This window comes from Dipteris shenzhenensis, chromosome 21 (genome assembly GCF_047967505.1).
Source record: "Dipteris shenzhenensis isolate YYH24624 ecotype China chromosome 21, Dip_SZ_1.0, whole genome shotgun sequence".
Classification (NCBI taxonomy): Eukaryota; Viridiplantae; Streptophyta; class Polypodiopsida; order Gleicheniales; family Dipteridaceae; genus Dipteris; species Dipteris shenzhenensis.
Genome location: NC_141616.1, coordinates 9,425,948 through 9,443,639, shown reverse-complemented (window position 1 = coordinate 9,443,639; position 17,692 = coordinate 9,425,948). Strand labels below are relative to the sequence as shown.

Sequence of the window (17,692 nt, the reverse complement as noted above, 5' to 3'; positions counted from 1 at the left end):
GATGTCATAGTAGCTAGTCCTTGTTATGCGTGATGGAGTTTATGGTTTTCAATCTTATGAGTGACTATCGTGAGATTGAAACTGCACTATGTTGTTTTTTTAGAGGATGAGTTTGGGAATTTTCCTGGATTCATCTAGGTATATTTTTTGTTTCATCCTTGGGCCTTCTTTCTCCATTCATGAGTGTGTAAGCTTGGCACACGTGTGGAATTCGATGAAGATTTTGTGGCCATCAGAGATAAAGCAATCGGCATGGTAGTATGTGATGATATGATGGACAATGGTCTGTATAAGCTAATGGCTCTCTCTTCCATTACTGGAACCGCTCTAGGTGATATGCGGCATTTCAGTTATGGTCACCTAAATGTGGATGCGCTATGGCGAGCTACCCGGGAGCACATGGTTGATGGTTTGCTTGATGTGGGCAAGAGCATGGGCATTGCAATTCATATATTCGAGGGAAGAAGCACAAAGAAGCCTTTCTGAAGCAGATGATAGGCGGGCTTCGAAACCCCTAGAGATGATACATAGTAATCTCGGTGGTCCTATGCAGATCTTAACTCTAGGTGGAGCTCTTTACTTCATGTTGCTGATTGATGATTTCAGTAGGCTCACGTGGGTCTACTTTTTGGCCCAGAAAGAATTGGCTTTCCTTGATTTTCCAGAGTGGCGTGCTCTCGTGGAGAATGTATCTGGGCTGCCTGTGCAGTGTCTCCGGGCGGTTGACAAAGAAGGATAGTTATGCTCACATGCATTTGTGAGATTTTGCATGGAAGAAGGCATCAAAAGAGAGCTTGCAAACATTGGAACTTTGTCCGAGAATGGGTTGGTTGAAAGGAAGAACATGACTACAAGACCAAGTACATGTCAGATGGAGCTGTGGACAAGCATAAGGCCAGACTTTTGGCTAAAGGATATGCACAGCGCCTCGGGATTGACTATGAAGATAGCTTTTCTCGCACCCCACGGATGGCCACAATCAGGACAGTTTTGGTGGTTGCTTCTCACGAGCGGTGGCCCATCTTTCAGATGGATGTGAAATCAGCCTTCCTCAATGGAGGCCTGAAAGAGGAGGTTTATGTAGAGTAACTGCAGGGATTTATAGATCTAAACTCAGCAGGGATGGTCTATAGGTTGCGCAAGGGGCTGTGTGGTCTCAAACAACCACCACAGGCATGGAACTAGAAGAGAGATGCATTCTTCCTATGGTAGGGTATTTGGAGGTCAATAGCAGATCCAAACCTGTATATCTTTTGTGAGAAGAATCTTGTTACCCTCATTATCCTCTATGTCGATGATCTGATCTTGATAGGGAGCCATGAGGCCCACATAGCCAAGACAAATGCTGTCCTATCGAAGGAGTTTGAGATGACGGATCTAGGATTGCTGCATTTCTTCCTCGGCTTGGAGATCTGGCAGACAAAGAGAGGGTTCTTTGACTATCAGCAGCGGTACGTCCATGAGCTGCTGTTGCTGGAGGCCTTTCAAATGCAGAACTGTATGCCCATATTCTCTTTAATCGATCCAAACACCAAGTTGTCTCAGTATGATCCTAACTGGAAGCTTTCAAAATGCAGAACTGTAAGCCCATTTCCTCTCTAGTGGACCCAAACACCAAGTTGTCTCAGCATGATCCCAGTGACTGTGTTGATGCAGCATTGCATCGAAAACTGATTGGGTCCTTGATATGGCTTCTCAACACCAGAATTGATCTCAGCTTTTCACTTGATGGGGAGATCCTGTTGGCCTTCTGCCCAATGAAGGACAGGGCAGCATACCTATTTACCAAGCCTCTACTACATTCCTCTACTACATTAGCTGCTTGGAGAACTCACTCAGGTTGATCCGACATCCAGGAGCTGAGAGGGGGTGTTAGAGTTTGACATCTCCTGGTGTACAGTAGGAGTGAGGGTTGCTTTGCGGGTGTGCCCTTCCAATCAGAGGATAGATCAGTGTAGGTTAAACCTTGGCAAGCCTTCATCGTGGGAAAATTCTGTTTTACTAGATTGGTAATATGTGGAAGATTTAGTGGAGGGGTGCTGGCATCATTATACATTTGTAGGAGTCTGTTTTGTCATGATGAATTGCCAGCTTCTGCGGTTAGTAATCTCCATTGCAGGCAGTGGATTCCTACTGCAATGTATTTCTTTGTACATGTCAAAAACCACGACTTCAAGAAAGGTTGATTTGATGTTACCTTGGGAATCCTTCATTGTTGTAGAAGAGTTTGAACCCTGTTTTTCTAGCTGGGTGATGCATGGAAACTTCAGTGCAGAGGTTCATGACTTAGTAAAGGTTGGCAGGAATCTCTTTCTCATAGTGAATTGGCAGTGTTTGCTGGGAAATCATCGGTACACTTAAGTCTCTTATCATAATGCACTGAAAGAAGAGAAGCTTCCTTAGTTTGTGGCTTTATCACAATGTGCAAAAAGCGTATATATTGGCATGGATCTATACCCCTGTTGCGTGCTGTTGGAGTTAGCAGTGGTGTCAAAATAGCTAGTGTCTGCAAATTCATAATAAGATTGGTGGGTGCGTGCGTATCACAAGTTTTTAAAGCTGCACTTTTTTTTCCATGCAATTATTTTTCGAATTTCCTGATTTAGCTGAATGCATATGTAGAATAGACAAGGTTAAACTTCTGGGACATTTTGTGTAGCTTTAGGAAGCGCGTGAACCCTTGAAGAATTGCTTTGTGCTAGGTGCAAGCACCATAAATCTTGGTTGTAAGCAATCATGATCTGCAAATGCATGCATCCTTAAGACACGCCCAGCTAATGGAAAAGTAATAATCTTTGAGATATGCAATGATTTGCCAGCAATGAGATTCTGCTTGCATTGCCTTCCTAGGTGCTCTGAAATGGCCTTGAATGATTGCAAATGTTGCAATATCATCCCGCTTGACACTTGATGCTAGTGTCCTTAGGAGTGAAATAGACCCCAGATATAGATCCAAGAGGGACGATGAGGAAGCAGCTGCTTTTGGAAGCTTCCAAGCTGTAGAGAATGATCCAGGGTACAACCCATAAGCCCCTGTATTTCTCACAACAATTGAATGAAATAATCTAATCTTATGCAAAAGAAATGAATCTTCTAAGTTGAGCTCTTTTGATATGGGCAGTCTTCAAAAACCTCTTTTCACAATAGGCACCAACTAAACTGAATTTTCTGAATGGCTGTGTTACAGGTGTAGGGCGAGAAACACAAGCAGCTGCACAGTGCAATTTGGGATTTGCAAGAAAGCTGGCATCTCCAAATAAAAAGACACGTGAGAAAGCTATTTCACTGCTTGTGTTGTGGCTCACCTCACAGAAGCAGGTAAATGAAGACGCGCTCAAAAAGATCTGGAAGGGACTGTTCTATTGTGTGTGGCATTCTGATAAGTTGCCAGTGCAGACTAATCTTATTGAAAGATTGGCATCTCTTGCTGAAAAACTTGACACAGCACTCTCATTGCTTTTCTTCAAAGTGTTCTTAACTACCATGAGACGGGAGTGGTGTGGCATAGATAGGCTGCGGCTGGATAAGTTTTACCTTTTACTGAGAAAATACTTAGTTCATATGTTTGTAGCTCTGGAAAACACTGGATGGGATGCAGGCTTTACTAAAGAGTTCATGGATGCTCTTCTGGAATGGGCTTTTCTGGCAAAAGACCAGTATGCTGCAGTGGGGATTAATCTTCATTATGCTGATATTTTCCTACAGGAGCTTGAAAATTTTCTTCCACTGCGAACTGAAACATTTAAACTTTTGCTGATGCCATTCTTGGTTGTTGTAGCTAACACTCCGGACAAGTCTTTTCTTACAAGAATAAGGGAAAACATATTTGATCACCTTTTTGATCTAGGCAGCAATCTTATAACAGCCAAACAGGAAAAGAACAATTTCGATTCAAATGTTGAGTTGTTTCAATCCTTGGCTGTAAGTTTGCCAATAGCATCAGAAGCTTTCAAGCTAGCATCTATGCCGTCCATTTCACAGTCAAATCGCAGAATGCTATATGAGCTGCATGAGAAATTTGAGAAGTTAGAAAAGCAGCTGAATCTGTCTGGCATCACCATCTCATTTCCTAGTATCAAGAAGAGAAAGAAAGTTTTGAGGCAAAATGGTTCAATCAACCAGGCAGACAAGAATAAGACTAAAAAGAATCATGTGGTCAAGAGTAAGACTAAAAAAAATCTTGCTGTCAAGGGTGCTGTGCCTGCAAGAGATGCTGCGAGAAAGAAGGGAACTGCTGTTTCTGGTGGACACATAAAAGCATCAGACTTCTTGGATACAGAGGGTGATGCAGGGGGGAAACCGTGCTTGTCTGTGCAGGTGTTCCAGGGAGACATTTTCACGAAAGGAAAGGTGGTTGAGGCAAAGCGTAGACTTAGGAAAATGAAAGGGTCTGGAAGCCAAATCAAACAGAATTCTCAAGTTAACAAACAGGAGACACATGCTGATGCTGGGATTAAGAGGAAGGTTGCAAAACAGAAGAGTTTGGATAAAGGTGCTGAAGTTGCTGTGATGGATAAAAACAGAGGGCTTTCCAAGGAAGAAAAAAGAAGTACCTTAAGGAAAGCCACTAATGATGTTGCAGAGGGCTGCAGATTAGGTTTTTTAGATGATGCAGATGGTTTAAGCATCAATGATGCTGTTGTTTCCAATTTAAGACAGCAGTTTGACTTACTTGTCGATGAATCAGATACCTGCCCTTCACCTCTGTCCTCGATGTCCAGGGCTAGTTTCTCACGTAATACAGGTAGTAAGAAGAGAAAGAGAAAGAATGATACAGCAGTAAATACCCCAGGCGTTGCAGGAGAGAATGGTGCCTCTATCAATTGTCTGAATGGAAGCAATTCAGGGAAGGCAAAAAGGGTGAGATTTTCTCTCAAGAACAATCTGGTGTGGAAGCCACATTGTCCTCTTCCTCCTCAAAATGTAAGAGTACCTCCTTCAGCAACTCCTAGAGGGAGTGCCTTGAAAAAAGGGGTGCCACCTGGGCCTATTCTGTCCCCTGAAGAGATCTCCTTAAATCAGCGAAAGGCAATGCCTAGAAGGCCCTTGACCCAGACCAATATCAGAAGCATGAAAATCTTGGCAAGAGGATCCAAGCTTTTGAAAAATCATAGACTCAGCAACACCTAGGGCAAGCTTTACCGGTTCTAACACACTTCTTGAAATGTCTGTGTTCCTTATGTCCATAAGATTTTTTCTGGTTCTGGTTTGAACAAAAGCTCTGGTATAGCATCCACGGCCTGAACAGATGACAGAAAGTTGTCCTTTGGTGTATTGCTATGCAGTATCGTAACTTTCACACAAGTTTTATGTTGCATGGGAAGCTAAATAGCTTTCCAGTTAGACTCTGGTGTTTATGTTGCTTGGTGAGTCAAATAGATTACCGTGACTTTGGTGTTTGTTTTGGAGGTGGGGATGCCAAGCAATCCTTGAAAGTTCTTTTGTTCCTCTATGATGATCATGAATAAACAATGTGTAAAGGAAAAAAACATGTCTGCCCTTCACCCAGTGTTGTGATAGAAACCAAGATTCTGTATCAATCTGTGTGTGTACATATGTGGCACTGTATATGTGTTCATGTGTGAGAGATGTTCTACACGGGTCATTGATGCGGTGACTTCTCTAGTACCTGTTTTGCATGATAAAGTTGATGATTCTAAATTTATGTTGAATGTCATAGGTTAAAGTGCACCGTTCCTTTTGCTCTCGGAGGATGAATTTGGGCATATTTAGTATAAATCTGTAAAAGAAGCAAATGCTGCTGAAGTTTGGATTGTATTTCCTGTGTTTTGTAAGGGGTGCTCCTTACGATTGAGCAATGTTGAATCCCCAAATGGTTTTACTTGTGCCAGTTTGATGCCAATGGTTCATGGTCTTTCATGGCTTACATGATTTGTCGTATCTATGTGAATATGGCATCATTTCTTTATTTCAGAACCAAATAATGGACAGTGGATTATGATTGAGCAACACAAAGAGGGAAAGGTAGCAGGAGGGCTTGAAAATGGTAAACGTTTTCTGTCTGTGTTTCCAATGGTTACTCTGGCTTTGCATTTTGGCATTCCTGGTTGGAACTGATGCTAAGAACATATGCAATAGCATGTGTAGGTTGTTGTTCAGGCCCCTAGCTTGATACCCTTCACATTTGAGTGTCGATATGCTAACCCGTATCAAATCTTGTCAAGACCTGTTTCTAACTTGTATGGGAACAATAAATGAAGTAGACCTACACCTATCTTATATAGTACCTTTTGGACGCTGGCTTGCATGTTTACATAATGCATTGTTTGGCATGCATTAGTTTGGGTTTCAAAGGTTTTTATCAATATCAACATCCTTAAGTTCTGTTTTTGTGCAAGAGGTGCTGAAGGGCAACAATGGAGCAGGGAAGTGTTGAAGAGGGGGGGTGCGGGGCGGGGGGGGGTCAGAAGACCCAAAATTCTAGATTTAAATTTTTGGTGGGAATAGTGCAGGACAAATGAATGCCTAACTGGACTGGGCATTGGTGGCCTTGACAACAAAGGTGGAAGGAGGGAAGACATTTACAAAATCTATGGAGGTCCCATTTTTGGCCAAATTAAATCTGAGTTTATCATGCTAGCACAGGCCATCTATCGACATATGAAGACACGTTAAGGTGGTTGGAAGTGGAGATTGGAGCTCCTTGCTTTATGTATTTTTTCTAATTTTTGTAGAACAGACATTATGACAATTTTGAGACGAGGGATAAGATTTTGGTAGAACCATCATGCACAGAGGATTCATGGTTCCAGTCCAAGCATCATCATCGCTCTAGTTTTCAATTGAAACCTTATCTCTCTTCCTTTGAATTCCAAACTTCATGGAAACCAGATTCTATTTACCAAAAGAAACCTTACAGAACAGAAATATTAATTGAATTCCAAACTTCATGGAAACCAGATTCTATTTACCAAAAGAAACCTTACAGAACAGAAATATTAAATTCAGATTGTTATTCTATTCTTAGAAGAGCAAGATGTTGAACATGAAGAACCTTCCCAAGATGATTTAGAAATGGAAGTGTGGAAATTAGAGTCCATTGTCCTCACATAAGAAGAGCACAAGGACATGTAGTCTGCTTTGTGTGCATCAAGTTGTAATGCCACATGGGCAGATAGGTGGAAGGCAGGGCTGCCACAGTCCACCTGTTGGATGTGGGTCAGCAAAGACAGCATGAAAGACTGTCTGCTAACAGCGAGTGAAGCAACACCAGCCTAGAGCAGAAGAATTTGTGCATCGACAGGTAGGAGGGGCTGCCAGGTCACGTCAGCAGGCTTGCAGACAGAGTTGCAGACCTGTGCAGCAACCAGTAGCTGTTTGAAGGTGTTATGCAGGACAGGGCACGCTGCAACCATGCAGCAGTTAGGCAGTCATCAGGGCTGCCACGTGGCAGCCAGGCGGCATTTTCGGGGCAGGCAAAAGATGCAGAAAAGAGCCTTTTATAGACAGGCAGATCCACGTACTGGGTCAGCCCAGCCTGCAGCTGTTTGGTTTGTTTTCCATTGGTTCTCTGACCTAGTCAACTAGTCTTGGGGACTCCCAGCCCTGTATAAAAGGGCCCATTGTGGGGGGCATTTGGCAATTCAAGAGTTCATTCTTTGGGCATCCCAGCCCACTCCCCTAGTGCAGACCAACAATTCATTGGAGAGCAAAGGAGGGGAGGAGTTCAGCAGCAGAGGTTCTCACAGTCAGGCTGGAAGGAGCAGATAAGTCATTATTTTGGCTCACAATAAGATAAAAGGTTCATTCCAAGCTAATGAAATTTGGAATCTTATTCTAACAAATATATAAAATGATAAAACCAAAATCCATAAAGTAGTGCGGAGGAAAATCTACATCCCATTTTAGTTCTGGTTTCCACGAACAATGCCTTATTCTATAGAATACACAAAAATTTAAAGACCAAATCAAAGCACAAACAAAAAGGATCATACCTCCGCGTAATATTGACTGAGTTTCTCTTTCAAGGATGAAAATGCTAAACCACCATTGAATTGCACTTTTCATGCAGCTATCTAGGTAAAGACGTGTCTCAATCCTAATCTTTGAGAAAGCGGGACAAATTTAGAATGGATGGAGACAGCTTGGGAGAGACGAGAAACAGGTGCACAAAGATTGGATGTAGATTGTGTTCTATTACACTACAAGGGGAGAGAGAACATGAAGAATGAGAAAGAAAAAGCATGAGTAAGAAAAGTTGAGTTGATTTTGGATGGGTCTACAAGGGGAGGTTGGAGTTCACGCATGGTAGAGTGGAAGAGGGTGTACGCATGTTTGGTCTTTTAGCACTTTTCAAGAGTGCTTGCAAAATAGAACATAGTAGGATTTAAAGAATGTATGTATGTGCATGAGTGATGTATATTGATTTGACATCTTGCATGTTTTAAACGTCTAGTTACAACAGTACTTTAGTTGTAACTACTTGCTGTCTACCACCTGTGTCTCATAGGCCAATCATGCCGCCTTCTCTCTCAGTTAGCAAATCTCTGTGCTTTCTGTTATTACAGCTTACTTCTAGTCTTTGTTATAGTCACTACTTTGTCTTTGTACTGTTCACCTTTTGATCCACAAAATTGTCTTGCTCACCTATCGAGCTCCCACAAAGGAGGTAATGTCCTACTAGTTTTATGGCATGAATATCATTGGCAACAACCCATGACAGCTCACATACATACCTAGCAGAATGGGAACGGCTCATTGTATTATGTGAGCCTAGAAAGAGAGTGAAGTCCAAAACCGTTTACGTCGACCTTCTATAAGAACCTCTAGATTTGCATTATCAGGTCTCCCGAGAGGATCCCTTCATAATCCATTTGGGGTTGCATTTGCGAAGATTTTACCTTTGAGCATTTTAGGACTGCCAAGAAATGCCACCACATAGGGGAAGCTTATATCGTGAATTGGGCCAAATTCAGTGAAAGTGTGATGTTCATAGTCGAAGAATAGAGCAAGCTAGAGTGCAAAATTGAACGATTCCAAAAAGACAAGTTGAAGATTGGGCAAGGACAATGTGCAGGCATTCAATTTTCCACAATCTATTGGCTCTAGGGTCTTCATCTGTCCAGCTTTCACATGGTTGTGGCATGCCGTCCGTGACCTATGCAGTGCTTGACTTGGTCAACTATTGTAATATGTTGCATGCTTTGAAGGTGAGACTCAACAAGGTGATTCTGGAGGTGGACACAACCATCATTGCAATGGGGAACTCTAGGAGAACATGCCGATAGCTATCCAAACATCAAGGACAAAGTTTTCTACCTCCTTAGTCACATGCCATTGCATTGTGACTGCTTTGTGATTGCTTTGCATGTCTTTTGTGACTGCTTTGTCAATTCTTGCTTTGGAATGGCTTTGTATGTATTATGTCACTACTTTGTCACTGCTTGACTACTTTATGCTCAATGGCTAGTTTGATTGCTTTATCACTGCTTTTACTTTGTGACGCTTTGCATTCGCTTTGTGACTGCTTTGGTGGCATTGCTTTGCATGTGTTTTGATAAATTGGGGAACCAGGTCAAGCGACTAAAAGGGTGATGTGTTTCAATGTCACGCATGTAAAGACGATGTGGTTATTAGATACCATTTGTCACGCCAACTGTTGTATTTAGCTTTCCAGTACAGGCGCTAGAAGAAAACAAATGGCCGGTGGCTTCCCCTAGACTCTAATGATGAAGACAATACGGGGGTAAGTTTGTCTATTGATGTTGAAGAGGGAGATGTCAAGAATGTGAATGTCACATCGCAATGGACTCTAAGGGATGTGTGAGAACACCTATTGGTCATGGAGGACGGCATGTCAGAGTCCTACTTTACCTTAAATGGTGGTAAGATCAGCCGCCGTGTGGAGAAGTGCATGCATAGTGCCAATTGAATATCCAACACCTTGGGTGGAGATTGTCAAGTGGTTTGTGAAGTAGGCTAAGATGGGGCACTGGAGAAATTTGGATTGGCATGATCAGTTATGCTTGGGTTCCCTTTAAATGTTATAGGGTTGGACATGGTAAAGGGGCTTGTGGAAGTCTGGAAGATCTAGTGTCAAATGATGAGATGGACATGGTTAAGAGGTAATGCAAGCTTGCTTGAAAACATATGGTGGACTTGGACTCTAAAGTTTTATCATAAACCTTTGGCTTTGCTAGATCAAAAGAAAGCTTGAGTGTTCAGGAAAAAGAGATTTGTAATTGGTTACAAATATGGGATGGAACGAGGCAACCTGGCTTTTTATAGATGAGATTGGTCAAAAGTTCAGGCTTAATATTGGTGACAAGAACTTGGTTAATCGAGTGTTGGGGCTATTTCCTGAACATTGGCCATCTAATTATGTAGGTGCTTCTAATTAAAGAGTCAATCAATGGTCTGTGGGCAAAACAAATCAAAGGAAAATTTCAGCCAGGGGTATTTACAAGAAGATTATTGAGCAGTCGTCTTTGTTAAGATGGTTGAATGCTAAATGGAGTTTAAGGAGGGGATGAAGATGGTGGCGGGATAGACTTAAAGCTATTTGAAAATGATGTTTGGCAGGGAGAGCTAGCTTCTTAATGTGGAAAGTCTTGCATTTGTGGTTGTGACTATGTCTAAATGGATGGTAATTAATCCTGGGTGCCCAATGTGTGGATGTTCCATTGAAGAAGTACAACATCTTGTGCTCGGTGTCTAGGAACTTATGGTAGTAGGCTGGAGTAGGCTATTAGAAGATAAGATTCTCTCTTGGTTCTAATTGGAGAATGTCTTTTGACTGGTGATTCTAAGGGGATTCACCCTATGCTTGTGGTGTGTTGGCCATATCTATGCCCGGTAGTTCTGATCGTGATCTGGATGTTACATAATCTTGGAGGAATTTTTGTGACTTAAGATGAGGCTCGAAGGAATATGAGGCTCGGAGGAATTTTTGTGTATTTGACCTCTTGGGTCTGCTAAGCATAACCCTCACCAATGTTGTTGCTATCACCAATAAGAAGTTTCCTATTGTTAGTCAGGGTCTTTGTGAGGTGAGTGGACATCCTTGTGGGTAAAAGTTTTGCTGCCATGGGAGCATTGGCTTGATGGGAGTGCCCTATGGGAATGAGCCATCAATGTAATTTGGGGGTTTTGTTTTGTTTTGTTGGGGTCTCCCCCCTTTTGAATAAAAGCTAGCTTGTTAGATAAAAAGGGCCTTCTCTTTGAAAACAAGAGACTTGTATTTTATCATGAACATTGAAGGTGGTGGGGGGCTACACTAGTCTCTCTCTCTCTCTCATATGTCAAAATCATGGGTTGATGGAGGAGAGGTCTCCTTTGTCGGATTGGCTTGCCTTATGTAGTGGTGTTGCATCTTGGGCACATAATGCCCAATGTACTTGTTGTTGCAGGCACATGGCTTCACATATTGTTGTCTCCATCATCTCCACGCCGTTAACGCTTAAGAAAAGCTTGGAAAAATGGCTTGTGCCAATTTCATTCCCCCGGCAACTTTGAAGATTGCTAACAATGTGTTTAACTAGTGCAGCATTTAATTTTTTGTCTGTCAAATCCTAGTTATTGCTTCAAAAGATGATGGACAATTAAATTAAAATGTTATTTCTTTTAATGTTTTCTCCTTTCAATTCATGGTAAATGTTTTTCAAAAAATTTGGGGATTTTATGATTAATTTTAATTTTTAGGGTTTTGATATATATTAAGGGGTAAGAGCCCTTTTTACATCACATTCTCACTTTCACATTTAGAGAGCCATAGAAACCCCCGTCCTCAGAAGTTACTCCCTCTATTGCCCTGGATTCAGCTAGAACTGCGTTCCATGACTTCATCTCACGAATGCATTTGCAGATCGTGAGAGGAAGAGCTATTTTTAGTGTTTGATAAGACTTTAGATGTCCTAGGCACATATATGCGAGCCAAAGATGACTTATCAGATCTCATCCTTTACATGCAAGATAATTTCTCAAATTTGGCCTATACACTTTTCCACTCTTCAAAGAGATGAGTTCCTATAGATTACATAAAGTATCTGTTCATAGAGGAACCCAAGTTTGTAAAGCGCTTGGCCCACTTTAGTGACAACCTTACAGGCGAAGGGTTTAGGACAGTTGAAGTTCAAGACATCTTAGACACGGGGATCATAGGAAATACAAGCACCAAATTCCTTTCATGGGAGATGACATTCATCTTCCTTCTCCAAGAAGGAAATTTAAAGGAAGAAGCCTCATCGTCTAGCACCCTCTCTAGTAGAACTACTGATCTGGTCATCCCTAGACTAGACTCGGACATCTACATAGAAGAGAGTCTTGACGGTCCAACAGAGGAGATGGAAGTAGCTCAAGCATTGAGCCTACTTTAAGAACCCCCAGTAGAGCAAGAATCTGCATCATAGACCGCTGACCCAGACTCAGAATTATGGTCCTTGTCCCCCCTCATCGTCGATGGAGAAGAGTACGTATTCCTCCATGACATAGAGATTCTTTTTGGACTATGAGAGGATGAGGCACTCAAAGTCCTATCGGGGTTTGATGTTGACACAAGTGTCAAAGATCCTAGGGTTTTAGGTACCGAAGACCATACAATGGAAGACTTTTGCTTGACGACGCTGGTTTCAATGAGGGATGCAGACATGTCTGTATACGATGCACAACCCTCTCATGTAGAAGCTTCCACCTCCAACACAAGTCAGGAGAAAGCGTCCACCTCCCAAATGGAACATCACACAGCACCTGGTTCCATCAACATTGCAAATGAGGAAGGGATAGAAGCCGATGACGTTGTAGTGGTAAGTTCAAACAATATTTTTTATTTTGATGTTCTTTTAGTATAATTTGTTTTGTCAGTCTTCTAATGTTTGTTAAATTGTTGCAGGATGTGTTTGATCTTGATGAATTCTCATCTCGACGGGGTAATGTTCGTAGTGCATTTGGGCGAGATCATTCTTCGGCCAATTACCTTGGCAAAGCTGCTAAGCATATCGTGGTCTTTCATAGCAAATTTTCTCCTCGAGGTCCTTCAAAGCTGTTGAAGTGCAAGGCTTTGTCGTGCGCTATCGGATACTCCGACATTACTCGGAATGCCGACAAAGTCATTTTGGTACACCACGTGGCTGCTATCAATGCCTTTGGATTGAACATTCATGGTAGGGCATTGACGGCAATGGCTATGTCTTTAGCAGCAGGAGAAGAGGATGTTAGTGCTGTTGCGGCTAGATTTATATCTAGGAATCCACTAGAGGATTCAAAGACCCCTATTCTCAATGTACTCGAACTAGCCAAGAACAAAGATAGCCTGTGAGGCCTTTTGTATATATAAACAATGGGTATTTCAATGGATACATGACTACATGTCTTTATTATTTGTTTTAAGTTATCATTGCTCGTCATGAATTCCATTGTACTTTGTTTAAGTCAATGATATATTTTCTCCATCATTTTAATTGTGTTAATTTAATACATTTCTAGCTAATATAGTATCATTTTCACCAATTATGGGTATCGAAAGTTCATTTCTGTCAAATTCTGAAGAAATTTCACCATCACACAGAAGGGAAAAGTGTTCGACACGTCGCTAGGACCCCAAAAAGCCCAAAACCCGCCACGACATGAATTTGGGAATTATGGCAAGGGGTTTGGGCTTTCTGGGGTCTTGGCGACGTGCCGAACACTTTTCCCTTCTGCACGACAGTGAAATTCCTTCAGGATTTGATAGAATTCAAAACTTACATTAAAATGATCAGTTACTCTGCAGTCGTAGAAATGGAAAATACACTACAATGCGATAGTGTAGAGAATTCTGGCAAGGGGTTTGGGCTCTCTGGGGGCTTGGCGACGTGCCAAACACTTTTTACTTCTGCGCGACGGTGAAATTCCTTCAGGATTTGTCAGAATTCAAAACTTACATTAAAATGATCACTTACTCTACATTCATAGAAATGGAAAATACACAACAATGCGATAGTGTAGAGAATGTGGATATATTTTATTAAAAAAGATTGGCCCTTAGGCCTTAGATACAAGATAGTGCCTTCAAGGGTAGGGGGTGGTCTAAGTCCTAAGAGTGGGCTGCAAGAGAATCTAGGGCTTCAAACTTGGGTCACTTCGTAGTGGCTTTGCCAGAGCCATGTCCTTGTCCATGACCGTGACGCGCTTTGCATGGATGGCACACAAGTTGGCATCCTCAAACAGAGCGGTGGTCACTTGCTCCGCAGCCTCCTGGAGCACCCCCATAGCTCCTATGCTAAATTGTACATCGTCCTTGTATCCCTGTGCTATCTCCCGTACCACACGTTGGAAGGGAGTACACAAGATTAGGTTGTCGCTGGTCTTCTGCATTTTCCTGATCTCCCTTAGGGCCTGCGCTCCTTGCTTTGCTCTGTACGGCTTCCTGACTCTTGGTGGAGGCTTTACAGGTACCCGAACACGATCCCATGGCCTTCTATCTCCTTGAATTTCTTCTGCTGCTCTTTTCTGCGTTGATCCTCCTCGGAATCCTCCTCTCGCAGACATCTTGAGCTTTGTCCTTCTTTGGGATGGGGCTTCCTCGGCATCTGCTTTACCCTCTTTGTGGGCACAGGGATCATCTCTACGTTTGGCTGTATCACCAGGAGAGGGAAGATGGTGCTCTTCCTAGCAGTCTGTTGGCCCTCAAGAAGCCTCTCTATGTCCGAGAGGTTATCGAACAAATTTTGTTCGATCGAGAGAGGACTCTCATGGGGAGGGGAAGGCTGAGGGGAAGGTTGAGGCTGAGGCTGAGGCTGACGCTGAGGGGAAGGCTGGGGGGAAGGTTGAGGGGAAGGCTCATGCTCTTGGGACTCATGCTGAGGGAAAGGCTGAGGGGAAGGCTGGGGGGAAGGCTGAGGGGAAGGCTCATGCGTAAGAGAGTTGGGGGAGGGCTCACAAGAGTCCTGGGAGACCTCACAAGAGTTGGGGGAGGGCTCACGAGAGTCGGCGGAGGCACCACCAGACCCAGATAGGTTCGTGTGTGCAGATGCCATGGAGGTGGTGGAGCTAAAGGAGGAACGGTGGAGGCAACATCCAGTGGGTCTAGCAGTGTTCTTCACTCTTGCCATTGAATAATGAGAGTTAGGGGTTTTTTTAACATTTTATATGGGCCCATCATGTTTTGACATCCCTTTAAATTACATTTAGGGTTTCATCGTGCCCCTTGCCCCCACCCTACTAACCCCTCCAACCCCCCCCCACCCTCGTCACCCTCCCCCCCCATTGCCCTCCCTCTACTTGCCCTGCCCACACCCATCACCCTCCCCTATATCCCCCATCCCCCCCTCCCCGCACCCTTGCTACAACTCCACCCCTCCCCTTGCCCCGCCCCACACCCCTCCCTTCTCTCCCCCCTCCTTCACCATGTCCCCACTTTCCCCAACGTCGTGTGAGTACAAAAATTGTGGTCAAAATAAGCAATATATTTATTTCATATTTGTATACAATTACACCATAGCTTTTGTTGGTGGTTGGACCCATTTGCTCCCTTCTCTCACTCTAGCTTGCAACCAACGTGCGACTCCTTGACTCCCTATGGATGCTTCCCAAGGACTATGCCTTCTATTCTTTGATATAATTTGAACTGCTTTTGCAAGTTCTGATGCCTTTTCCTTTTCAGACTTCAAAGTCCTTCCTAGTAAACATCTCTAAAACCAGTCGAACATCTCATGCAATGCATTGCTACGAGTGACACCGCCATCATGCCTTGAGTTCTTGAAGTAGGCTGCTTGGCTCTATAGTGCGACTTCTCCATGCCTTGTGTATTCCAAATGGACAAAGAACCCCAATTTTGTATAAACAATTGTCCGTGTGCATAGAGAATATGCTGCAAACATGATGAGAATCATTTCAACAATAAAAAATGTTTATAAAGCAAGTGCTAAATATTAGGATGGTGCCAAGATTACCATGTAATGCATAATGTGCGACTCCCCCCCATGCTTTCACCCTTAAATTCATAAACTCTTTCATAGCTATCGTGAACCTTTCATAATACATCTCATTGATTTGAACCTAGCGAAGCAATTTTATTAATGCATCTACCTTTGTCTATACTTTAGCTCTCAAAGTTGCTACTTGAGGATGAGAAGCCTCATTGGTTGTGCATTCACACAATGCTTTCCAGTATTCCCAACCCAAACTACTTTGAGACAATGTATGTTTGTCTTTGTTGAGATTGTGGTTTGATAGGAATCTCCTTGCCTTCCCTCCACCCATGGACACTTTTGTAGGAAGATTCTGTGTTGCCCTAGACATTTTCTTATCCTCCTTAAGTTTGACATGTCCTCCATGGAATCCTATCTCTGACAGCAACTTCTTAGCTTCTGTAATGCACCATGCGGATACTTCTTGCGGAATTAAATTCCAAGCATAAACAAGATGCTTGATGCATATCCTGGTTTCAGCCACTCAACATTTGTATTGCCAAGGATAATGGTTGGGTTTGTTGTATCTATGATTGCCAAAGCTTTCTCGAGGGCTTGGACGAAATGATGGATGTTTGCTCTTGGTGATTTGTGGGCTACGATTATGTGCAGGATGTTATGCTTCTCGTTGTGAAAAGTTGCACTTACTAGCTCTATATTGTTCTACGCATAGGTTGGGTGTGTGCATAGTGTTTGTGTCTTTGTATAGCAGTGCAAGGCCATGTGCATCATAGGCACATATCTTATTGAGCCCATGCAGATATTAGTAGCTTGTCAGCTGGCTGCTTTGTTTCTTGGAGGCACAAGATGTCAGCTGTTGCCATGATGTTGTTGTAATGTAGTATGTCATCTAGATGTGCATCTAGTGAGATTATGTTGAGCGATTCGATCACTATTATTGCACTAGTGTGGGCAAATAGTTCTTTTTGCAAGTAGGCCCATTTCGCATCTAATTGCAGTCAGTGAATCTCTTACAGTATGTCGGTGTCCACTTTAATATGTTTTCTTTGTAATTTGTCGAGCAAGAAAAGATTATTGGTAGATGAAATGCGAGAGTGTTGTGTATGGTAGCCCATGTGTGCATATGTTCTACGGGTCAAATGCTACACTCGACATTGTTAATCCTTGGGATCTATGTATTGTTCTTGTGTTGGTGGGCTGGAGGGGAATTGCTTTCTTGTGACAATATTTAGCAAGTTTTTTCCAATTTGGAATTCTTTTGTGATTTGTTGTATTGGTGTCCATCTAGATGGGATTGTGTTGTTGTATAGTTGTCAGTTTTTGTATCATGCCTTCGACCCGACGTTGTTGCTATGAAATTCTATCCTTACTATTGGTTGCTGGCCACTAGAGCTGACATGCTGGAATGTCCCATCAGCACCATTGACTAGGCCATCTAGTATGTCTATGTTGCCAATACAGATCTCCACTATCATTCCTTGCTTCAACGACAAAGCTACAAGCAAGCCAGCTGTTGCCTAGGGGTTTGCAAAACATTTTAGCTATTTGCTATGTGTTTGCTCTTTTTTTTTATCGCCACGAGAATGTGGGCGGAACCAGGCAGTTTGTTGAAGACATCTTGATTGTGCTTCTCCTTTTGTGTGTTTGTGTAGGAAGATGGGGTATGTCTATAATGGATGGTGGGCTAGCGAAGAAAAGTGCTATTCAAGTGGTCCAAATTGTTGTTAGTGTGTTGTGCAACCCTTATTCTATTTAGTGTCTTATGAATTGTTTGTCTTTTTTTATGCATTACGGTCACTAGCTCGTAGCAGCAAATTCTTCTCTTA

The 17,692-nt window shown here is 42.7% G+C and overlaps 1 protein-coding gene across 1 annotated transcript in view; it reads left to right on the top strand.

Annotated features, from left to right (window-relative positions):
• LOC147888469 (ribosomal RNA processing-like protein) overlaps window positions 1-5,518 on the top strand; it is a 40,325-nt gene extending 34,807 nt beyond the window's left edge. Inside the window, exon 2 of the mRNA XM_087392736.1 lies at window positions 3,188-5,518. Within this exon, the coding sequence (XP_087248862.1) occupies window positions 3,188-5,130 (1,943 nt within the window). The 3' untranslated portion in view covers window positions 5,131-5,518. The remainder of the gene's footprint in view (window positions 1-3,187) is intronic.
• The last annotated feature ends 12,174 nt before the right edge of the window (window positions 5,519-17,692 follow it).